Raw genomic sequence first — 25,147 nt, forward strand, 5'->3', positions numbered from 1 at the left:
CTCTATGGATCACAGAGGTATTGTTACCACAAATAATTTATTAATATAATGAACTCATGAGATGTTTTCCATATAAAGTTTACTTAATAACAGACATAATAGTAGGCATATCCTACATGTGAATTTCCCTTCTCTTCTGGAAAGAAGTCATGACTCCTATTCTCTAATCTAAACTGAGTTACTATCCAAGAAGTTCAGGGAGTTCCAAGGGGTAAACTGAAACCCTGTATGTTTTATTAACATGAAATAACAGTACTTTGGACTTTTAGAATAATTCAGCTGCAAGATCTTCAAAGCCACTGTAATTAAAAAATGTCAACTTCCTTGGTGTCAGCACTTTCTAAGTCTCCCAGTAGTTTCATTTGTCTTTTTAGTTTTATTTGTGTCATTAGAAACAACCCTGAATGTTGTTTCTGAAATCAGATTCCTAATTCTTGTTGTCCATTTTATTTTTTTAATATTTATTTATTATTTTATTTATTTATTTGGTTGCACTGGGTCTTAGTTGTGGCTCGTGGGCTCCTTAGTTGTGGCTTCAGGCCTCCTGAGTTGTGACACGTGAGCTCCTTATTTGTGGCAGGTGGGCTCCTTAGTTGCGGCTCGCCAGCTCCTTAGTCATGGCATGCGAACTCTTAGTTGAGACATGTATGTGGCATGTAGTTCCCTGACCAAGGATTGAACCCAGGCCCCTTGTATTTGGAGTCTTATCCATTGCGCCACCAGGGAAGTCCCTGTCCATTTTCTTAACTATGGAATTTTATTTATGACATATTACATTTACATTTTCTGTTTTGATGGTGGAAGATCTGTGGTTGGTCTGGTTCCTGTGATATTTGATTCTCAGATTGGGATTCTTCTTGCATATTCCTGACGTTGCTTTTCATGCCCCTGCTCTTGCTGTGATCAGGGTACCAGGGCGATGGAAGAGTCTGCACCCTCATAGACCTCTGCTCGGTCAATAACGGAGGCTGCCACCCCCTCGCGTCATGCTCCTTGGTTCTGGGTAATGACTCATCTCTCCCTCTGGTTTGGGGTATTTTAATATGACCTTCTAAAGCAGATCAACATTTTAAAATCAAGATCCTCTATTTTCAAAATTCTTACTTTGGTCTTCAAACCAAAAATTAATCCATGTTCTAAAACTATACATTTGGATTTTTAAAAATGCAATAGGCTATGCTCTTTTATTATCTGCTCTAATTTTTGCAATTATTTCCCAAGATAATTAAGCCAGCTGATAGATGCATGACTGTATTCCAGCAGGAAGGAGAAAAGGAGGAAGGAGGACCTGTCAGCTCTCTTTAAGGACTCCCCTTTCTGGGCCTTTGGCTCCACTGAGCCTGGCTGCAAGGGAAGCTGGGAAATGTAATCTTTATTTCAGGTGCCCATGCCCCCAGTTAAAATAAGGAGTTCACTACTAAGGAGGGGCAAATGGATCTAGGGTGAAAACCAACAGGGTCTTCTGTGCTGCATAAAAGAAGCTTCACCTCCTACAATTTAAAAAAATACATACATATTACTAAATTTTCTCCCAGAAAATGTATCAGTTTATACGCTCATTAACAGTGTGTGAAAATATACATTTACCCCACCCTTGACAATAATGGGTACTATTGCTAGTTTTCGTTTTGGTCCATTTTATAGGCAAAAATTGCCTTCTCATTATTTTAATTTTGATTAAATCAAAAAACTTTCTGATTACTAATAATTCATAATGAATACTTTTTAGATATTTACTGGCCCTTTAAAACTTTTCTTTCATGTCCTTTGTTCATCTGCTTTCTTACTGATTTGTAAAATTTCATTAGGTACTATGAGGATATTATCTCATTATCTATCTTATGTTTTACATGTACTTTTCCTGGATGTTGTTTTTATTTTAATTTTTCGGTTGTATTTTCCATTTAGAAGTTTAAAATTTTTATGTAGTCAAAAAGGTAAATGTTTTCTTTTGGGGTCTTTCCTCTGAGAATTTGGTCTTCCCTACCAAACTCTTTAAAAATAGTCAAGTACATGTACTCTCATTTATTTTTAATATTAAAATCTTTGATCTTGTTAAGATATGTTTTTATCTATAGTGTCAAATAGAGGTCTAATTTGATATTTTTGTCCAAATAGGTGACCCCAAGTCCATTTATTGAATAACGTATCATATCTCTCGTTATTTCAAAATACCACTTTTACTTTTGCTAACTTGTCATATCACATATATGAAAGAATATATGTGTGTATATATGTGTATAACTCTTTAAGTGTTTATTAAATGACTAACAGCCCACTGAAGTGGTTAGGAGCATGAATTCTAGAAGAAGACTGGATTTTACTTTTCCCGTGGCTCCACCATGTTCTAGCTGTGTGTCCCTGATGAAAGGCACTTAATCTCTCTGTGCTTTGTCTTCATCTGTAAATGGAAATTATAATAGTACCTATTTATAGGGCTCTTGAGAGGATTAAGTTAGTCAGTATGTGTACAGTGCTTGCAACAGATACTGTCCTCAGAGGAATGCTCTTTCCTGCTGTCAAGCCTGCCATGATAAGAAACTCCCCTTTTCCTTGGCATGCCTTCCATTGGTACACAACTCAGGACCATGACATACAGGCTGACAGCACCAGTGTCAACCTGCAAATAAATATTGAAAATGTGTCATGTCTTTCTTATTCTTAAGATAAAAACTAGGAAAAAAAAGATTCTCGTATTTTCTCTTCACACCTCACCTTGTCTGCCCCTGGGGATATGTAGACTTTGACGACTCCTTGTTTAGACGACAGAGCCTGAGCTTTGTTACTGGGTCAGAATGGAGGGGACCTGTATTTACGCGTCCATTTGTATTTCTAAACAGGTTCCTTACCTGTCTGCACCTGTCTCCCGGGATATACTGGAAGCGGTTATGGGCCAAATGGATGTGTGCAGCTCAGTAACATTTGCCTGAGTCACCCCTGTTTAAATGGACAGTGCCAAGTGAGTCCTTTGCTCTTCCTGGGGAAACTGCGTACTGGAGAATAATTTTAGTTTCACTTCTGAGAAATATGTTTTCTATGATTCATAGATTTTAAGGTAATGATTCAAACTTAAGATAAAGAACTGTCAACAACTTTCAGGTAAAAGGTAGGTGATAACTTTAGTTCCCAGGAAAAACCAATGAGTTCATTTTTTCTCTCAGTGATTTACAAAGCGGTAAAACAAAGCCTGCACTTTGACCCAAATACATCTGATTTCTTATACTTTGCAATTACCGTTTAAATGAATCAGTACAAGTTAGGCTGCTGGAAGATGCTTATGGTTCGACACCTTCTACACAGAATACACAGCACTGCTGTTCTTTATCATTTGGCTTGGTTCAAGTTTATTGTCTATCCCTTTGTTCTATGACATTATGTTTCTTCTTCCCTTAGGAAACAGTCTCTGGTTATCTTTGTAATTGTGAATCGGGTTGGGCAGGTATCAACTGCACAGAAAACATCAATGAGTGTCTGAGCAACCCCTGTCTGAATGGGGGAACCTGTGTTGATGGCGTTAATGCTTTCAGTTGTGAATGCACACGTTTCTGGACTGGATTTCTCTGTCAGATTCCCCAGCAAGGTACGCTCAGCATTTCTTGTACGACAGATGCTCACAGGTTAGAAGCATCATCCTTGAGTGAGTCCTGATGCAGATTTTGAACCTGCTTTCTTGTTCCGTTGCTCAAAGGCTTAGAACTAAGTCTTCCCTTGCAGAAATGGTATGAAATTCACAAGGTAAATATATATTTCAATTTAAGCCAAAAAACCTTTTCATCAAAGGAAAAATTAAATCCATATTTGCCACTTTCGTTATGTCCATTTTGAAAACAAAATATGCTAAAGGTATTGTAGTTCTCTAAGAGAGAGTTTTCTCTATAGCAGCCGTTTCATTTCCCGGGAATATTACACGTAATCATGTCACGCTCCTGCTCTCAAATACACAGTGGCTCCCTCTTGTCTGTTAAATAAAGTTTGGGACTGGTTTCCAATCATCCTCTATAACCAGGCCTCACCCTATCCATCTAACCTTATTTTTCACTGGTTCCCTAAAAATACGCCTTTCGAGCCAGACAGATTTCCTTCTCTCTTGACCCCATATGCCACCGCATTTCGGCTGGGTTCCTTTATCTGGGAAATTTCTCTCCCCAAACCTCTCCAGATTCTTCTTTGCTTCCCATGCAAATGTATCTGTCCCTCAGGAGTACTTCTTATTCAGCCTCCTCCGTAAACCTCTTCTGACCCTCCACCCGTCCCTCATTCCTCCTGATTCTGAATCGGCACATTTATTGAGACTGCTGTGTGTTTACAACTCTAGTAGAGCCTGTGGAGAAATAAGCAAGCAGAAGATAAAATAGTCTCCACCTATTATCAGCTTACCTTCCAGTTGAGGAGACAAGACGATACACAACGGCTGAGGAGAGACGGGAGCTAAAGATAAGAATTAAAGTGTGTCAGGTGTCACAGAGACAGAGGGAATGGGTGCCGGAGAAAACCCCAAGAGGCAGGGAAATTCAGGCGGAGATGAGGAGACATCAGCTGGGCTTTGAACACGAGGTGGGATTTGGGTGGATGTTGAAGGGAGACCGGGGAGAAGAAAGAATGGCAGGGCTTTTGTCTCCAACGAGAATTACTCAGAGTTCTCTGAAAGCTTCGGCAGTAGGGCGAGCCTTTCCAGAGCATCTGAAAAGCACAGTTCATCTTCTTTTCCTTTGCAGTTTGTGGAGGGTCCCTCTCAGGGATGAATGGAAGCTTCAGCTACATGAGCCCTGATGTCGGTTATGTCCACGACGTTAACTGCTTCTGGGTTATCCGAACTGAAGAGGGAAAGGTAAATACGGTATCTCCCATCCAAATGTACACTTCATTTATATGTATGAATATGTCGTATGTGTATATATTACATAAAATACACATAATGATAATTCAACTATATGACAGTTGAATTATCTGTACTATGTATATACTAATTATCTACAACTCTCATCATACCTTATATTGAGGACTTTCTAAGTATCAGGCATTGGGCTGAGTATTTTGCAAACCTTTCTCAAAACTTTATACGAATTCTTTGAATTAAAGTACTAGTATCCTTATTTTATAGATGAAATAATGGAAACTATGAAAAGATAAGTAATTTTTTAAAAACGTTCTTTAGCTGGTAATTGGACTAGTTGGATTTCAAAGCCAAGTTTGTCTTTCAGAGTCCATGCTTTGTCCACTACGGATGCTACATGGGTTGGCCGACAGCAAGCCAGTAATTTGTACAGTCATGTTGCTACTGAGACGGTAGCAATCACTCAGTGTTATGTTGATTATTATTAAGGTGGTTTCCTTATCCAAGTCTTCTCTGTGGCGTTGCTTGTGCCGATGTGCTATGCTAATTGCTTCACGTACACTTAATCATTACCCTGAAAGATAAGAATTCTTATCCTCATTTTACCCTTGAGCAGCTGAGAAATCTGTCCAGGGGCGCGTGGTCTGTAAGTGGCCTGCAGGGACTTGAACCCAGGCCATTCGACTCCAGTGATCGAACTGCCGTGCAAACACTCTTCAGATTAAGATCCGAGCCCAAGGATTTTAGTGCTTTTATCCCCAATATTAATTTCTCAGACTTTTCCAAATATTTATTTCTCAACCAACACATGGACTCGTTAAAATAAAGTTGTATGTCTGAATAGCTAAGGCTTTCCCTTGAAATCCTATTAATTTTTCCCAGCAAGCTAATGTTACAGAGGTCATAGTACAAGGTCAGAAATATTTTTTCCCTTGAGGAGCAAGGATTCTTTGGGGCCTGGTGACCCCACAATAGAATAAACTCCAAAATCAGTCTCCCAGTGGGTATGTTATGTGAATTTCCTTCCTTCCATTTAGTTTTCATGAATTCTGTTTCCTGACATTGAAAACATCTTTCTTTCAAGAAAAAAATCACTTTGTGAAAAAATTTTAATGCATTTATTGTGAATCTATAAAACACTTCATGCTGTTTTTCTTGATTATTGTGATTTTTATATCTTCTTATCCCCATCAAAGTTTACATAATACAGTTTACATAATATTGAAATAAGGGTAGTTCAATTCATAAACATTTATTTGATTTTCATTGAAATTGCTTCAAGGACAAAAATGATGTAATGTTGAGTAACAAATCTTAAAAATACCCTAGCACAGAATTTCAAAAATATCCTGATACCCTTTTCCATGAGCTGAATGCTGTTGTGGGTTTAGATCATAAATTAGATTCAACAGCCTCCTTTTGGTAGTTTGACTGTTTTAAATGAGGTTGTCAGCACAAAATCTTCTATGGTTCATTAATTATATACTATATTTAAGTCTGCACATTCTAATATTTTAACTTGAAGACACATTTGTATGTTTATTCTCACCTACTTGCATACTCAGAACTTTTCATGGTACCTTTCCCATGATGTCTGCTGTTGGTATTACTCATCTCTCAATGACATCCAACCACCAAAGACTAGCACACTTTACACTTGCCTACACTGTGTCTACTGTCTACACCCGAGGTCGTCCATCCAGGCTGGGCATCAGTTGAGAGGTTCAGAGACCCCTGAGGAATCAGCATCTCTGGGGGTCACTGATGAACTGTGGGTATGCTACACACTACAGGTTATTAGTCAGTTAAATTTAATTCAAGGTAGATGTTTAAATGTTATATTTTACTGATTTGGAAGCACTGTTAGCTATACATTTGGAGTGCCTTTGTTTAATGAAGTTGACAGTTTACTGAAATCTATTTCATTAACCCATTGAATAACAACTCAACAGGTATAAAGTTTCAGTTACAGTAAGTGAATAAGTGTTAGAGATCCGCTGTACAACATAGTGCCTCGAGGTAACAATACAGCATTGTGCACTTCAAGATGTAAGAGGATAGATCTCATGTTGTGTTCTTACCACCGAGAGAGAGAGAGAGAGAGAGAGAGAGAGAGAGAGAGAGAGAGAGAAGGAAACTGTAAGGTGTTGGTTATGTCTATCACATTGACTGTGGTGATGGTGTCACAGGTGTTTACATATGTCTAGACTTCTCAAACTGTACACATTAGATATGTGCAGTTCTTTCTATGTCAGTTATACCTCAATAAAGCTGTTAAAAATCTATTTCATTAATATTAATATTTTTGACATTAGCTCAAGTTAGGTCTAAGCAATTTTTAACACAAGTCATTTTAATATATAGAATTGTCATATGTATTTGTGAATACTTAGGAAATTATAGATCCATCTCTTGAAAGGGACTCTATATAAATGCTTCCAACTAGTAGGAGAAATACCTTAGAACTAACATAGAAATGAAAAGTAGTCTCTTGCGACCTTTATATTTTTAGGTGCTGCGGATCACTTTCACTTTTTTCCGATTAGAATCAGTGAACAATTGTCCACACGAGTTTCTTCAGATTCATGATGGGGATTCCTCTGCGGCATTTCAGCTTGGAAGGTTCTGTGGCTCCATCCCCCATCACGAACTCCTCAGTAGTGACAACACCCTCTATTTTCATTTCTATTCTGAACATTTAAGAAATGAGAGAGGCTTTACAGTAAGATGGGAAACACAGCCACCAGGTAAGTGTAAACATGGAGAGAAATAAAGCAAATTCTTGAGGTTATTAAATTTTCTTGATCAGTATTAGATTTTTGGATACGTTAGCTGTTTGTTTTTTTTCCGGTACGCGGGCCTTTCACTGTTGTGGCCTCTCCCGTTGCGGAGCACAGGCTCCGGACGCGCAGGCTCAGCGGCCATGGCTCACGGGCCCAGCCGCTCCACGGCATGTGGGACCTTCCCAGACCAGGGCACGAACCCGCGTCCCCTGCATCGGCAGGCGGACTCTCAAGCCCTGCGCCACCAGGGAAGCCCACGTTAGGTGTTTTGAGATCTAATGATATATGATTTTTATAATTATTTTAAAATCAAGTAAATCTAAACTGAACTGGACTTTCATTTTGTGTTCAGAGATAATACAATTCAGATGAATTGAAAGAGTTTAAAAAACATGCGTCTTTAAGCATCCCCTGTGAAACTACTGAACAGCATCTTTATAGCCCCTGCTAGTACATACTGTGGGGCGTTGGGGACATTGTCTCCGCCTTCACTTAGTATTTTTTATCTTAATGTCACATGATGATTTGTTCCTTCTGTTGTTATTTGGGTTTGGGTACTCTTTTTTAAACTTTTTTACTATGAATTTTTTAAGCATATAAAAAAATAGAGAGAACCACACACTGAACCTCCAGTTCCCCCATCAGTAAATCCGTGGATCTATTTCTGGAATTTCTCATCTTTTCTGTTGGCTTATTTATCTATGCTGTGCCACATTGGCTTCGTACTGACGCTTGAAATCTGGTAGTGTAAAACCTCTAACTTTGTTCTTTTAAAATAAGCTAGATCCTTTACATTTCCATATAAATTTTAGAATCAACCTGTTAACTTCCCCCAACAATCTACTGGGATTTTGTTGGCATTGTATTGAATCTATAATCAATTTGGGAAGAAATGACCTCTTAAAAATGTTGACCCTGACAATCCATAAACATAGACTGTCTGTATTTACTTAGTTCTCTTCTAATTTAGCAATGGTTTATAGATCTCAGTGCTTAAGCATTCCGCTGCTTTTATTAATATTTTCTCTAGCTATTTGATGTTTTATGCTATGTTCAGTGATATTATTTTTCTAAAATTTTATTTTTCATTTTTTGTTAATATATAGAAGTATTCTATGTATAAATATTTTAAAGTATTTTGTTTTGAATCCAGCCGCATTGCTAAATTCATTCGTCAATTCTAATCATTTTCTTTGGTAGAGTCTTTTAGAATTCTCTACATACACAGTGATGTTACCTGCGCATATGTTATCTGTTTTCCAACTTCCTTGCCAATCTTTGTTAACTGTTATTCCTCTTCCTTGACTAATTTATCTTCTTGGCTAGGACATCTCATATAATGCTGAATAAAAGTGATGGAGTGGGTATAATTGTCTTGTTCCCAACCTCATGGGGAAATGTTCAATATTTCACCTTTAAATATAATGTCTTAGCCGGAAGTTTTTGTAAAGAACTTTTATGACATTAAGGAAGTTCACTCTGAATTATTATTGCTGGATAACAAATTACCCACAAATTTAGTGTTGTAGAGCATTCATCATTTTCTTATGTTTCTGATTTTGTGGACCAGGAATTTGGAAGCGTCCCAGCACGACAATTATTACTTGATCTCTTAAGCAGTTACAATGAGATATTGGCTGGGACTGTAGTCATCTAAAGGCTCAGTGAGGCTGGAAACCCAAGATGACTCACTCGTAGGGCTAACAGCTGAGGCTGGCCTCTGGGTGAGAAGTCAGCCAGGCTGCTGACTTGAGTGCCTACATGGAGCCCCTCTCCTATGGTGGCCTCAGAGTAGTGCAACTTCGTTCACGGCAATTGGCTTCTCTCAGAGCAAGCATTACAACAGAACCAGGCAGGGGCTGCAGAGCTTTTATTGACCTATCCTTAGCGGTCATATTGTGTTATTTCTGCCATATTTTTAATTGGTTGAAGCAGTCACGGGAATTACCTGGCGGTCCAGTGGCTAAGAGTCCACGCTTTCACTGCTGGGGGCGTTGTTTCAATTCCTGGTCGGGGACCTAAGATCCCGCAAGCTGTGCAGTGCGGCCAAAAAACAAAAAGAAAAAAATTTGTTGAAGCAGTCACAAGCCAACCCAGATTCAAGAGGAAGAGACGTAGATCCCATCTCTCAATGGGAAAAGTGCCAAAGAATTTATGAACATTTTTAAACCATCACACCTTTTATTCCTAGCTTGCCGAGAATTTTTATTATGAATGGATGTTGAAACATTAAATACTTTTTCTAAGTCTTTTGAGATGATCATGTGGTTTTCTTCTCTGCTTCTGTCATTTCTTCCTCCCTCCTCTCCTGGGACTCAAATTACACACAAAGGTTTTGGCTTTGTCTCCTAGTTTCTGTGAGTCTGCAGTCTTCCCCTGTGTGTGCACAGCTTAGCGTTCAGCTAAGGACCCAAGGACACTTGTGTAAATTTTTTTTGGTGCTATTTTCATGCAGCTGATTTCTCTATAATACCCTGCTCCAAAATCCCAGCCACTTTAGTAGCCCCAAATTCTGAGTTCTGTTTCTTTCACCCAGCAAGAGTATTGCTACCCTTGTTTGGGCCCCGCTTCCCTGCACTGCAATTTGAGAAAGGCACACAGAGAGAGTTTGATCATATTCGGTTTTGTTTTGTTTTGTTTTTGCAAAAATAATTACAACAGGAGGTACTTTTCACTTTGCGGTGAACTCTTTGTTTATATATAAACAAAGATATAAACTCTTTGTTTATATCTCTTATTTTTAGAAGCTCTTCGTATTTTAGAGATATTAACTCTTTGTATTATATACTACATTTTTCCCAGTTCGCCGTTAACACTTTACTTTGCTTATAGTATTTTAATTTTTTTACCCATATGATAATTTTTTTAAGTACTGAGTTTTAAAACCCTTTTCTTCCTCTGAGCAGCTGAGATGTTTTCTCATTAGGAATAGTGAGAATCATGTAGCTAAATTTGTTTTACTTTTCGCCTTGGTAGCAAAACTTGTTTTAAATAACCTGCATAGCTATGTAAATATCATAACCTGCACATCTAAAATGTCACTTCATTTTATTTTTTTTCTAATGTATATTTACTGCAGTCTATTATATCTAGATTTCTGTTTTCCTATTTTACAGTAGCATACAGTAACCGCCCCAGATGATATGCAACTTCAGGGGGGCTGGCGGGTGGTGGTGCAGTGGGTGTCAGAAAGCCTGGCCCTATCCTCCCCTCACCCCATTCCTGGGAAAGTGGCTCAACCACCCATAGACATTTGAATTTCTTCATTTATAAAATGAATGGTATAACTATATCACAGTGTTAAGAAACCTTCTCAAATGAACATTACGTCACACTTAACTCTTCTAATGTATAAAACTATCTGGTTTGTTGAAAGGCATAGTGGCTGATAGAAGTTCCAGAACTTCTTAAGAGTTAATGTACAACGGGGTAGGGGAGGGATAAATTAGGAGTTTGGGATTAACAGGTACACACCACTGTATATAAAACCGATAAACAAGGATTTACTGTAGAGCACAGGGAACTATACGCAGTATCTTGTAATAACTTACAATGGAAAAGAGTCTGAAAGAGAATATATATTCATATATTCTGAATCACTTTGCTGTCTACCTGAAACTAACACAACATTGTAAATCAGCTATACTTCAATATAAAAAAAAGAGTTAACGTACAGAAATTAATCTCCTTCAAAGCGAAAAAATAAATCTGTCATCCATTATTCATCTTTCAGACAGTTCAGCACTGCATTTTGAACCATGTCACCGTGAGATGGCTAATAAGCACGGAGCCCGACACACGGGTGATTCATTTATTTATCAGTCGGTACTCCTGGATTTATAACTTTATCAAACTGGAAAGTAGAAAGTCTTGCTTAACTTATGTGCGTGTCCAAAACTGCACATAGCTATTTAAACACAGCTTTTCTTCTTACAGTAAAGGCTGTGATAATTCTATGTGAATTATAACTTGTATGCCAATGTAAAGTTATTTTTTCCTCTTATTTCAGAGTGTGGAGGTATACTGACTGGAACTTATGGTTCTATTAAGTCTCCGGGATATCCTGGAAAGTATCCCCCAGGAAGAGATTGTGTCTGGAAAGTGATAACTAGTCCTGGTCTCCTGATAACATTTACCTTTGGGACCTTGAGCCTGGAGCACCGTGATGATTGCAGCAAAGATTATCTTGAGGTAAACAATTGTATTTAGATAAAATTTATCATGATGTGATTAGAACTCCGGGAACTACGATTGGTGCTGCCCTTGGATGACCACAGTTTATTAGCAGTAGTTAGATGTATTCTTCAAGAGGCAGGATGCCAACTCCCTATTCCCTCAGCAGTGAAAGCACGGAGCTCTAACCACTGGACTGCCGGGGATATCCGCTAACTCCCTATTCTTAACTGTTCCAGCTTGTTGCTTCTTGTGGGTTCCATTTAAATCTGGCAAGCAGACTGCCCTGCCTTCCCCTGTCATTTCCTGGAAGCCCAGCCTCCTACCATGGGAACAGCAGAATTTACGAAATCAACACCCAGGAATGGCTGTCTTCTCCAAAGCAGACTCAGATCTTCAGTTGTCTGTTGTAAACTGACAAGGTGTTTCACAAGTTGCCTATAGTGTTCCATGAAGAAAAACAACTTAATAGCAATTGTGTTGAAATGGATTGCTAAAGGGTGTGGCTCACCGGATGTATTGATAATCATCACTGGAAAGAGAGGAGTCACCCTCTGCCCCCCCAGTTTATCATTAGTAAAAGATTAAAATGTGGAAGAGGAAAAAAGACTGTTATATTCAAATGCCATAAGCATGTAGGTCTATCAAAGATGCTGCTCTCCATTTGCAGACTGAAAATATCATTGAGAAGATGGAGTTCGTATGTTGTTCCTGTCTTGTTTATCATCATAAATCTCACTACCCCTTGCAGTAGTGATAAAAGACAATATGCACTCCCAAGTCTATTAGAGAAGAATGGAGTGCTATGGAATTATTCATAAAGGATGGAAGGGTATTGCTGTCAAACAGAAATCTTCACAAGTTAAAGTCATTAGTAACTTAACACGTGTAATGGATTTGAAACCTTTGGGAATGACTGGAAAATCTTCCTCTCTGGAAAATATCAGGAAGATAATCCTTTAAATGTTCACATTAAAGTGAATTTTCTTGAAATTAATTTCAGTATATTCTATCAAATTAAAATTAGAGGCATTTTTTTCATTCCTACGTATTAATTCCTGGATATGTACAATGGAAAGAACCAATCATTCCAATAATATTGAAATGCCTCTCATCTCTCAAGAATATTTCAAGGAGCTAGTTAAATTACAGGAATAAAGCCATGCTGCCCTATAACTTTGCTTCCAATAGAACCATTAACTTGAGTGGACAAAATTGGCCATATTAAAATATTATTAGTTCATTGGTACCTTGGTGTTCTAAGCAGTACAGAATTTGAGTTACAATAGAATCATAGAGTCGTTGGCACAATTATTTAAGAGATTAAAACCCAACAATTAAAATGGTTTTCTAAGGTCACATCGTCGTCATTATCGCAGTACTTAATTACTATCAAAGTTTCGCTTTTTAAGTTCATAAAACTGTTTCCTTGTTGTATCTAATCTAACTTTACTTCCTTTTCCACTTCTGATCCTCCTGAGTATTTAGACCAAGCTGTGCATCAGTGACATTGCTGTCATTCCTTTTCTGTTTTCTTTGCATATATCCATGTCTTCATCTAGATCATTAGGAATGTATCATTCCAAAACAAACATCTGGGGCAGGGGAAACCTAGGAAAGGAAATATTGAGAAAAATTCAAAGTGTACACCCAGCCTCAGAGTTAAAATTCAGAGAGAACGGAAGGCATCAGCGATGGGTGGGAGGAGATTACCCTTTCCTGAACCCCAAGCATGTGATAGATACATAGGTGACAGGAGAGCCTCCCAGAGTCGTCACTTGTAAAGATGGGTTTTCTGACGTTACTGTACAAAACGACTGGGTTTGTTAAAATCTGACCACTTTGAACTTAATGATCCCTTCTCTTGTTTTAGATTCGAGATGGTCCTTTGCATCAGGACCCGGTTCTTGGGAAATTCTGCACCACTCTGTCTGTCCCACCACTCCAGACTACAGGTCCCTTTGCCAGGATTCATTTCCATTCCGACAACCAGATTAATGACCAAGGGTTTCATATCACCTACTTAACATCACCTTGTAAGTAACTTGGTAACTGGGAGCTTAATATAAATATGAAGGACAGTGCTATGCTTATAGTTGCTTGTATTTTAATGTGAGGCTGCAGATGACTTACTTACACTGGTAATGTGTATTTATAAATATTTCTCTCATTGTTCCAAATTTTTTTCTTTTTTTTCCCAGAGTTCTATTATTAATGCTATAATATCCCTTGGTCCCTAAATTCTGGGGTCCACATTATGGTAGATATGTGTCAGGTCCCTAAAATTAAATAATTCAGACATCAGTTCCCTAGGGGTTATTCAGTGTTTTGTTGGGAGAGATAGGAGAGAAACGCAATCTATCTTGAGATGTGTCAGATTTTATAGCTATCATGCCTTTAACTTGCACTGATACCTTAAAATAAACCAACAAACGAACAAAATACAATGAAATGCTCTGTGATTTTTATTTTAGGGCTGTAGCGGATTTTGTTCTCAACATACATCATTGTGCCCTGATGAGAATTCACAGGAAAAACACTTTTTAAGTCTCAATATCAGGAAAAATAACAATAACATCTTTTCACTGGTCATCTTTCTCCATTTATTTTGGCTTCAGGGTGAATCTGCAGCCGACCTTCTGTAATTTGTGTAGTCATACCTGTTCTCTCTGCATAGCAAATGTCCCCTGCTATTCTGTATTAATTATTCCTTTAATCTGATTCATTTTTCTAGTCATATATTTTATTTTGTTACATGTATTTTATAAACCGCCTCAGATCTCTATGGAATGAAGGAGAGCATAAATGCATTTAAAAAGCAATTTGTCGAAAAGGATGTCAGATTGGTAGTTAGATCACACATTTCTACAGCTATTTCCTTAAGCACTACATGGACGTCCCACAAATACATGTCAAGCTGAAAACTCTTGTAACGAAAGGCATAAGCCCATAGAGGGTGAATAGAGTGGGTGTGTGATGGTGTGTGTGTGTGTATAATTTTTAAAAATTGTATCTCATGCCTGGGAGCTGGAGGAACGGCCATCCACGTGACCTTTCCCTTTGCTTCTGTGCTCTCTTCAGTGGATCTGCAGTGTGGAGGGAACTACACAGACCCAGAGGGTCTCCTCTCTGCTGACTTGTCCGGACCTTTCACACACAACAGACAGTGCATCTATACCATAAGGCAGCCGCTGGGAGAGCAAGTCCAAGTCAACTTCACCCACGTGGAGCTGGAAGGCCAGAGCGGCTGTTCTCAGAGTTACATTGAGGTAGCTTTTGCTACTTAGTGACCCTCAGATGGTGTTTATCAACATTTTTCATATTCTGTAGAGCAGAGGTCTTCACATGATTGCTGGGTCTGCAGCATCCAGATCTCCTGGATGACCTGGATGCGGGTACTGTAGTTCTGGGTCCTCTCCCAGACCTACCGCATCAGAACCTCTAGGGCACAGGCTCAGCAATCTGTGTTTTAACAGGTCCTCTCCTCCTCCCACCCCGCCGATTCTGATGCAGGCTAGAGTCTGAGAACACCTGTCCTAGAGAATATGAAAGAATTTGCCAAAAATAGATCTACAGATGGTGAAACAGGAGATTGGTAATAGAATAACAGAGGACAAAAATGAAAGCTGAGGCTAGAAGCTCATAATAATGCTAAATTACAAGCTATTAAACTGAGTCCCAATAATAGGCCCTAATAACTAAGGTGAATACAAATGAGTAAGACTAATAGCATTTACTAATAGGGTACAGATTTCAGAGATTGTCCAGGACAGTTATATATGTGAGGGAACTCACCCCAGAGAAGTAAAAGGATTTGCCTGGGGTGAGCTAGCTAGTCAGTGGCAGAGAGTTAAGTTAAAGCATTGAATAACCCTTGTTTTAGAGTTTAGGGATTTTTTCCCTTCATCAGTTCTGCTTGCTCTCCCACGGAAAACTTTAATTTAAATGTGTGTAATGGTTGTAATAAGAAGAATATCTGAGACAAAAAGGCAGTTTTTATCCGCCTCCCCTGGTATTTCATTTGTTTAACTATTGGTCAAGCCACAAATTAAAGTGTTGAGCAAGAGAAACAAAATACTTTTTGTTGGGTGCAATCATTTTGTATAAACTCAGGGAGGCATTGACAATTTTGTTTGCTCGTGTTAAGTTAGACCAGTTCATTTTTCCAGGAAAACCTCATGTAACCTCTTACCCTCTTCCCTCCTTCACATGTAGAGAGAGGAAGCATAGAATTTTAGCATAAGATCTGAACCTAGCTCAATAATGGAGAAGTGCATTGACCATGGTACCACAATAATATATTTTTTTACTCCAGAAGTTTTAAACTCAGATGATAAAGTAAATGTGTATATTCATTCAGTTTATGTTTTCTAAAGTCCCTCATAAAGTACATTGAAGTTTTTCATTATGAAGCAATTTTAGATATTTTTATATAAATAAAAACTAAATTTCCAACATCTGTTTTTCTACTTTGAGAATAATAAAAATAGCTCACACTTAGACAGTACTTACTATGCACCAGGATTTTGAGTCTATTTTTGTGTATGGTGTTAGGGAATGTTCTACTTTCATTGTTTTACATGTAGCTGGCCAGCTTTTCCAGCACCATTTATTGAAGACACTGTCTTTTCTCCATTGTCTTGCCTCCTTTGTCATAGATTAGTTGGCCAATATAAGTATGGCTTTATTTCTGGACTCCCTTGTCTGTTTTTGTGCCAGTACCATACTGTTTTGATTGCTATAGCTTTGTAGTATAATTTGAATCCATGGAGTGTGATACACCTAGTTTTGTTCTTCTTTCTCAAGATTATTTTGGCTATTCATGGTCTTTTGTGTTTCCATACAAATTTTAGAATTATTTGTTCTAATTCTGTAAAAAAATGCCATTGGTATTTTGATAGGGATTGTATTGAATCTGTAGATTGTCTTGGGTAGTATGGTCATCTTAACAATACTAATTCTTCCAATTCATGAGCATAGATATCTTTCCATTTGTTTTTGTCATCTTCAGTTTCTTTCATCAATATCTTATAGTTTTCAGAGTATGTCTTTTACTTCTTTAGTTAGATTTATTCCTAGGTATTTTATTCTTCTTGATGCAATTGTAAATGGGATTGTTTCCTTAATTTCTCTTTCTGATAGTTCATTGTTAGTGTATAGAAATGCAACTGATTTCTGTATATTAATTTGTATCCTGCAATTTTACTGAATTCAGTAATTAGTTCTAGAGTTTTTTGGTGGTGTCTTTAGTATTTTCTATATGTAGTATCATGTCATCTGCAAACAGTAGCAGTTTTACTGCTTCCTTTCCAATTTGGATTCCTTTTATTTCTTTTTCTTATCTGATTGCTGTGGCTAGGACTTCCAATATTAGGTGGCATAAAAGTGGAGAGAGTGAGCATCCTTGTCTCACTTCTGATCTTAGAGGAAATGACCTCAGCTTTTCACTGTTGCGTATAATGTTGACTGTAGGTTTGTCATATATGACTTTTATTATGTTGAGGAATATTCCCTCTATAGCCACTTTGTTGAAAGTTTTTTCATAAATGGGTGTTGAATTTTGTTAAAACCTTTTCTGCATCTATTGAGATGATCATATAGTTTTTATTCTTAAATTTGTTAATGTGGTATATCACATCAATTACTTTGCAAATATTGAACCATCATTGCAACCCTGGGATAAATCCCAATTGATCATGGTGTATGATCCTTTTAATGTATTGTTGAATTTGGTTTGCTAATATTGTCTTCAGGAGATCTATTTTGTGTGTGTGTGTGTGTGTGTGTGTGTGTGTGTGTGTGTGTGTGTGTTACGCCGGCTTCTCACTGTTGTGGCCTCTCCCGTTGCGGAGCACAGGCTCCGGACGCGCAGGCTCAGCGGACATGGCTCACGGGCCTAGCCGCTCCATGGCGTGTGGGATCTTCCCGGACTGGGGCACGAACCCATGTCCCCTGCATTGGCAGGCAGACTCTCAACCACTGCGCCACCAGGGAAGCCCCAGGAGATCTATTCTTTTTAGTCTTAATTTCATTTATTTACGCCCTGATCTTTATGACTTATTTCTTCCTTCTACTAACTTTGGGATTTGTTTGTTCTTCTTTTTCTAGTTCCCTTAGGTGTAAAGTTAGATTGTTTATTTGAAATTTTTCTTATGTCCTGAGGTAAGCTTGTATCGCTATTAACTTCTCTCTTAGAACTGCTTTTGCTTTGTGTCCTACATTTTGGATCATTGTGTTTCCATTTTCATTTGTCTCCAGGTATTTCCTTATTTCCTCTTGATTTGTTTAGTGACCCATTGGTTGCTTAGTAGCATATTTTTTAGCCTCAAAGATGTGGATGTTTGTATTTTTTTTGCAAGGTTTTTTTTTTTTTTTTCCCTGTAGTTGATTTCTAATCTCATACTCTTGTGGTCAGAAAAGTTACTTGATATGATTTCAATCTTATTAAATTTACTGAGACTTTTTTTGTGGCCTAGCACGTGATCTATCCTAGAGAATGTTCCATGTACACTTGGAAAAATGTGTATCTGCAGCTTTTGGGTGGAATGTTTTATATAATCTATCTGGTCTAATGTGTCATTCAAGGCCAATGTTTTCTTATTGATCTTTTATCTGGATAATCTGTCCATTGACATAAGTGGGTGTTAAAGTCCCCTACTTTTATTGTTACTGTCAACTTCTCCCTTTATGTTTGCTAATATTTGCTTTATGTATTAGGTGTGCCTATGTTGGGTGCATATATACTTGTAATTGTTATATCTTCTTGTCAGGTTGATTCCTTTATCATGTAATGCCCTTCTTTGTCTCTTGTTACAGGCTTTGTTTTAAAGTCTATTTTGTCTTATCTAAGTATTGCTACCCCAGATTTCTTTTCATTTCCATTTACAAGGAACACCCTTTAACATTTCTTATAAAGCTGGTTTAGTGGTGCTGAACACTTTTAGCTTTTGCTTGGTTGTAAAACTCTGTCTCTCCTTCAAATCTGAATAATAGTCTTGCCAGATAGAGTATTCTTGGTTGTATGTATTTTCCTTTCATCGCTTTGAAGATACTGTTACTCTCCCTTCTGGCTTGAAAAATTTCTGCTGAAAAGTCAGCTTATAGTCTCATGGGAGTCCCTATGTATATAACTAGTTGTTTTTTTCTTGGTGCTTTCAATATTCTCTCTTTATTTTTTTTTCTGTTTTAATTACAGTGTGTCTTGGTTTATACCTCTTTGGTTTCATCTTGTTTGATACTCTCTGTGCTTCCTGGACCTGGATATCTGTTTCCTTTCCTGGTTTAGGGAATATTTCAGATATTATTTCTTTAAATAAGTTCTCTGCCCCTTTCTCTCTCTCTTTTCCTTCTGGGACCCCTTTAATGTGAATGTTAGTACACTTGATGTTGTCCCAGAGGTCACTTAAACTATCCTCATTCTTAAAAATTCTTTTTTCTTTTTTCTGTTCAGCTTGGCTGATTTCCAAGTTTGCTAATTCATTGATTCCTTTGAGTGTATTTTTTATTTCAGTTATTGTATTCTTCAGCTCTTTTTGGTATCTTCTCTGTATTTTCTAACTCTCTGTTAAACTTCTCACTGTGTTCATCATTCTTTTTCAAAGTTCATTGAATATTTTTAAGATCATTACCCTGAACTCTTTATCAGGTAGGTTGCTTGTCTCCACTACATTTAGTTCTTTTTCTGAGGATTTGTCTTATTCCTTCCTTTGGAACATATTCCTCTGTCTCCTCATTTTGCCTAATTCTCTGTGTTTATTTTTCTGTATTAGGTAGGTAGGTTACATTTCCCAGCCTTGGAGAAGCAGCCTTATGTAGAAGATGTCCTATGGGGCCCTGCTGCATACTCGCCTCTGGTCACCAGAGCTTTATGCTTTGTGGGTGCCCCCATGTGGGCTGAGTGGCCCCTTCTGTTGTGACAGAGCCAACTGCTGTGGGCACTCTGACAGGTGGCACTGGCCCTGATCCTGTTGGCTGTTAGGCCTGCCTCTTGAGGTACTGCCAACCCACTGGTGGCCCACTGTTAAGCCCCAGTGTGGCTGGTCACATGGCCTGGGGCATCCTGGGGCTGGTGCTGGGCCCACTGGTGGGTGGGTCTAGGACCTGGCATGGCTGGTTGCATGGTCTGGGGGGGTGTCTCAGGGCCAGTGATGAGCCTGCTGGTAGGCAGGACTGGGTCCTGTAATGGTTGGCCACATGGCCTGGGGGGGTCCTGGGGCTGATGCTGGCCTTCTGGTGGGTGTGATTTAACTACACAGGATAATAGCTGTGGTATTACCCATACTCAGTGTAGCATATCTTTCTTTTTCTTTTTTTTAAAACAAGAAACACACATTTATGTATTAATTCTTGGATTTATACAGCTCTCTCAAAGTTTCTACTTCTAAAAAGATTTGTCACCCATGGGTGATGTGATGTGGCTGGTAACAAAGGAATAAGTATAGGAAGAATAGATCAACTGTTCATCCATCTGTTTTTGTCTAAGAGAGCTTTTAAATTGTAGAGAATAGTTCAATGAATGTGACAGAACTATCTTTCCAGAATAAAAAGCAGCCCCTCTCATTAATATTTCATAAGTGATTTAAGCCATCAGAACTCTGAGTGAAGGACACATAAGGTAGTAATGAAAGTTTAATTTTTAATCCCAGAGAATGTGAGTACTAGGCTGAATAATAATTTCAGAAGCTTATGTGATACTAAGGCCAGGGCTTGAAATAGGATGTGGAAGGAATTGAACAGAATTGTTCGCCCCACCAGATCTCCTCGACCCATCCCACGTCATCTGTCCCTCCCCACCCAAACTGGGGAAGTCGAAAGGGAGCACAGAAGAGAGACTAGTAAGGGAAGGGGGAGGAGAGGGGCCTTGTGGGGAAACAGGAGGGCTTCTGGGGAAGTTGTTCCCTCTTAGAAGAGGAAAGAGAAATAAACAGCAGAGAAAGATTGATAACTATAATTAATAAGATAGGGAGAATACATTACACTAAATTTGGCTTCTGAAATCTAGGGAATGTGTACCCATTCTACAAGTCTCATTGAATGACAAATTAATCATATTTTAGACCTCTTGCCAATCCCAGTAAATTCACAGAGCAGAAATTGTACACACATCTCTTTACAATGCGATGCAAGTAGAAATTATAAAAAATTTTAAATGTCCAACTTCTTGGAAATCTGTAAACTTTCTCCTAAATAATTACTGGGTTAAGGAAGGAACTAGAAAATGAAATGAAAGACAATGTAGGAAAATGCTATATATCAAAACCAGGTAAAAGCTCTAAGATTTTAAAGAAAGAACCAAAAAAAATGGGAAAGTTGGAGAGCACAGTAAACTGGAACACTGAAGATCTGTCTTCCCTTGGAATCTGGGGTGGCGGGGGAGGTGGGGTGCTGCACAGCTCTCCCACATCCCCACAGGTCTTTAGATGAATTCAAATTCACACAGTACTTCCTTTTGCTCTTTGTTAGGCAGTGAAGCTGTTCAGCTCCAGCCTTGGGATTGGGTGAGAGAGGGCTGTGACTTCCGGCCTGCCTGAGCATACTTGGTACCCTCAAGGGGACGTGTTGGTCAGAGTCTCATGACTGTGATTCACAGAAAAATTCTTAAGGATATAAACCCAAATGGCAGAGAAAGAATAAGTCCTCTGACAACTGAAGCTGGAATGTGGCTGCAGGAAGCACGCTCACCAGAGTAGCCTGAGGAGCATTGTTTTCCAGTTAAACACACGTTGGAATTAACTTTAGTTCAAAGAAATGTCTTTCTAGAGATGGCAGGAAAAAAGGGGACATGGTGAGATGTTCAATAGTTTTCATTCTTAGCATATTGGATTTGGAGTTTTGGCAGAGACTAGAAACTTTTGGTTAGTTTCTTAGCACTTGTTGTCAACACAGTTTTTCCAAAATTGCTCTGCCATCCTGATGCTTTTTAATGAAGTGATAAACTGTGCTATTGCTCAGGTGAAATTATTCTACAGATTGGCATGGTGGGGGCCAGGAGATAGACTGAGGTGGTAGAACCACCTAGTTTTGGAGTTGTGAGGGATCGTACAGCGTAGATCTTTCCTGTGTGTAAAGGAGTTGCATGTTTATGTGGATATCACAAACCCCATGGAACAAGTGAGATGGAGAGCAGTGAGTGAGAAGAGGAAGCTATGGAAATCGGGGTAACCAAGAATGCTCCAAACTTCTGGGGCAGATCGAGAGGATGACCCATGCTCTCTGGTATAAATGAGAACAATATTGCATGAAAACATGACAGAGGACTTCAACTCTCTGTTTCACTGAAGGCATGATGTTTGACATCAGTAAGCCTCGGTTTCCTCATCCATAATAGGAATGGTAATACTACTACTGTTTACAGAAGGATTAGAAGAGGTCATTCACTCATTTATCTATTCATTCTCTGAATATTTATCAAACAACTTGGATGCCAGGCACTGTGTTGGGGATGGGTATGTAAAACACAAGAGATATTAAACAAGTAAGCACACAGCTACGTAGTTTCAAGGTGGGAAGAGTGTTGTGAAGGAAAGAAAGTATATGAAAGAAAATAACGGTGCTGATGACTTTAGTTGAATGGTTAGGGGTATCTTCCCTAAGGATGTCACATTTTGAGTCTGAAGATGAGAAGGGTTAGCAATGCAAAGAGCTAAGAGAAGGAGAATTCCCGCTAGAGGCACCAACGTAGCCTTAGACACTGAACTGAGAAAAAACATGGCAAACATGAAGAATTGAAAATAGAGTGGTGTGGCTGGAATCACCAAGGAGAGGAGAGAAACAAGAGTTAGGCAGGAACTAGATCTTGTAGGGCTGTGTACATGGGGGTAAAGAAGCTAGCTTTGCTAAATGAAAAGAGAAACAATTAGAACGTTCTTAGCACAGTGCCTGGATCACCAGGAATGGTTGGTAAAAGTTAACACGACCATGATTCCGATGATTGATGATGATGGTGGGGGGGGAGGAGAAGGGAGGTGGAAGCAGGTGACATACTGGAGTTGGCAGTCATGTAGGAACACACTTCTAGGTAAAACTACACCTGTAGTCCTGATTTGAGAAAAGCAGATTTTTTTTAAAAAAGCAGATAAAGGATAAATTTACTCTATTGATAGAGATATTAGAAGCACCACTGTTTCCAGAGGCATAAAAAGCTTTAAAATTTTAACTATGAAATCATGAAACATAATAATGAATAAAGAAGGATAACAAGCTAAGAAGATAATTTTTAGTCCCTGTGTGGCTTCTCTCACCTCTTACCCCTCACCCTTTAGTCTCTCATTTGGAATGGGGCCACATCGCCACCCCCCTTTCCCCCACCCCGGCTCCTGTGTACCCAGATGAACCCAAGGCTGGTCTCCAGGATCAAGTCTCTGTTTAGCTAAGGGGCATTTCAACCCAACGCTCACTTCACAAGAAGCCACATGTTAAACATTACTGTATGGTAAGGTTCTGTTTTCAGCCCTTGGTTGGACCAAGCCTAAGTGCCAAAGTATTTCGTTTGCTTTGAATTATGATTTAATACTTAATCAAATTTTTGACATTGTTATATAAAAACAAATCTGTGTATGTAGCAGATATGAACAAATGAGCACATATATTAAGTCCTGGCTTTAGGACTTGATCCATTACAGATGTTAAAGCTTACTTCTGACTGGGCTTCACAGATCCACCTAAAATTTCAGATAAACTGTGTTTTACAGCCCAGTTAATTTTAGCTCTTTCTACAGGCTCCTTTATAAGAACTATTTTTCATTAAAAAAAAAACTTCTGTATGAGTAGTTTGTCTTCAGGAACCAGATCCATCTGCTGATGTTGAAGATCAGAAGCATTTGGGCTATTCCATAGGGTTAAAAACCATGGGTCACAGATTATCAGTTGGATCTCTGAGCCTGAAACCATCAGTGTTTGCTGAATGAATAAAGCAAACAATGAAAAATCTGGGCCTGGTCCCCAGAACACTAGAATTTGGAATGATCCTTGTCATTTCTTTGCAAATGTGATCCACAGTAAAGAATGAATTTGGCGTGGTGATGCAAGTGACCATGGCATGAGTTCAGCTGACTTCTTAAGAGACAGTACAGACCAGGCTGAAATATGAGTCATCTTTCTTGATTACACCGCAGTAACAAACAGTCAATAACAAGAAAACAAATCAAAAGCAATAACAGAAAATTTCTGTGGCTTACAGTGACATATGTTTATTCTCCACTGGTGTTAACATGCTAGTCTGGTATCAGTGGCAGTTCTGCTGATCTGGCCCCTGTCCCATCTGTCCCTGGGGCCCCAGCCCTTGGTCTTGTGAGAGCAGAAAGGAAAAGACGGTTGAATCATGCAGTGACCCCCAAAGCATCTACTTGGAAACTGCACATCACGTCTGCTCACATTCTTTAGGGCAAAGCGAGACCTGTGGCCAAGCCCAGAGTCAATGGGAAGGATAAATATTAAATCTCCATAGGGAGACAGCACAAGTCACAAGGCCATGAGCTTGTGAGATATTCAGTCTCTTACAGGAGGAAGTTGAGTAGGAAAAACGAAAGAGGTTTTTGTTGTCGCTGAGGGGGCGGAGGGAGGCATGCAAATTCACAAGCCCTAAGATGGTGAATACAGGATGCGCTGCCGCATGATTTGGGGTCACTTTAGAGCACTGAGGGATTGTGGTTATAGTATTGCCATGCCTGGGATCCAGGGAGAATATAGACTTTCAGAATTAATAAGGTTTCATTTCCACCGAGAGAGAGAAACATAGCCAAAATCAATTGTACCTTCTAGGTTTAAAGCCCTTGAGCCCTATAAGTTCCTCTTAAAACATTTGGACTGCAGCTGCCTTTCTCCTTGCTGGAGTCCTTGAATTTCATTAGTGAGGCCCAGGGGAACGGCCTGCTTTAGCTTGTGCTCTGCTGCTTTTTGACTGTTTTTCTTCCTCCTTGTCATCTTCTAATAGGCAAAATAGAAAAGAGAGACGCTTGCTACGGTCTTAGCAGAAGCGAAGGGCACCACAGAGGGTTCAAGAACAGGAGGATATCTTACTCCGTGTTTCATGCTTTCCGGTTTCCAAGAACTGTAGCATGCCTGCGTCTCTAGCAAAAATTGAACCGTCATGCCATGCCTTAAAATTAATGAATCAACAAGTGTCTGTCAGACACCTATTTGCAAAGTTCTGTGTTAGATGCTGAAGGTGATATGGAAATTTTCTCTTCCTTCAGAGATTTGCTGTTTGGTTGGAGAGCTATGTAGCATAACTTCATGGCTGTGTGTGAAATTTGCGTTCAGCTCGTAGAAAGGAACTGGTTTGGGATGAGTCAGTGGAGAGGCATGCGATTGCCAGTGTCTGTGTAAGACTCTATCATGTGGCTGTACCATGATTTAT

General features: G+C 38.9%; 1 protein-coding gene across 4 annotated transcripts in view; it reads left to right on the forward strand.

Moving 5' to 3' along the window:
- CUBN (cubilin) overlaps positions 1 to 25,147 on the forward strand; it is a 264,461-nt gene that overhangs the window by 16,751 nt on the left and 222,563 nt on the right. For all 4 annotated transcript variants that reach the window (XR_003795949.1, XM_029238289.1, XM_029238291.1 and 1 more), the window contains exons 10-17: positions 908 to 1,003; positions 2,841 to 2,959; positions 3,394 to 3,580; positions 4,716 to 4,828; positions 7,347 to 7,581; positions 11,627 to 11,808; positions 13,664 to 13,826; positions 14,872 to 15,059. Coding sequence is in view for 3 of the 4 variants with exons in the window: in XM_029238289.1 (XP_029094122.1) it covers positions 908 to 1,003; positions 2,841 to 2,959; positions 3,394 to 3,580; positions 4,716 to 4,828; positions 7,347 to 7,581; positions 11,627 to 11,808; positions 13,664 to 13,826; positions 14,872 to 15,059 (1,283 nt within the window). In the remaining variant the exon portion in view is untranslated. The remainder of the gene's footprint in view (positions 1 to 907; positions 1,004 to 2,840; positions 2,960 to 3,393; positions 3,581 to 4,715; positions 4,829 to 7,346; positions 7,582 to 11,626; positions 11,809 to 13,663; positions 13,827 to 14,871; positions 15,060 to 25,147) is intronic.

This window comes from Monodon monoceros, unplaced genomic scaffold (assembly GCF_005190385.1).
Source record: "Monodon monoceros isolate NGI ecotype Baffin Bay Population unplaced genomic scaffold, NGI_Narwhal_1 Super_Scaffold_21, whole genome shotgun sequence".
NCBI classification, from domain to species: Eukaryota; Metazoa; Chordata; class Mammalia; order Artiodactyla; family Monodontidae; genus Monodon; species Monodon monoceros.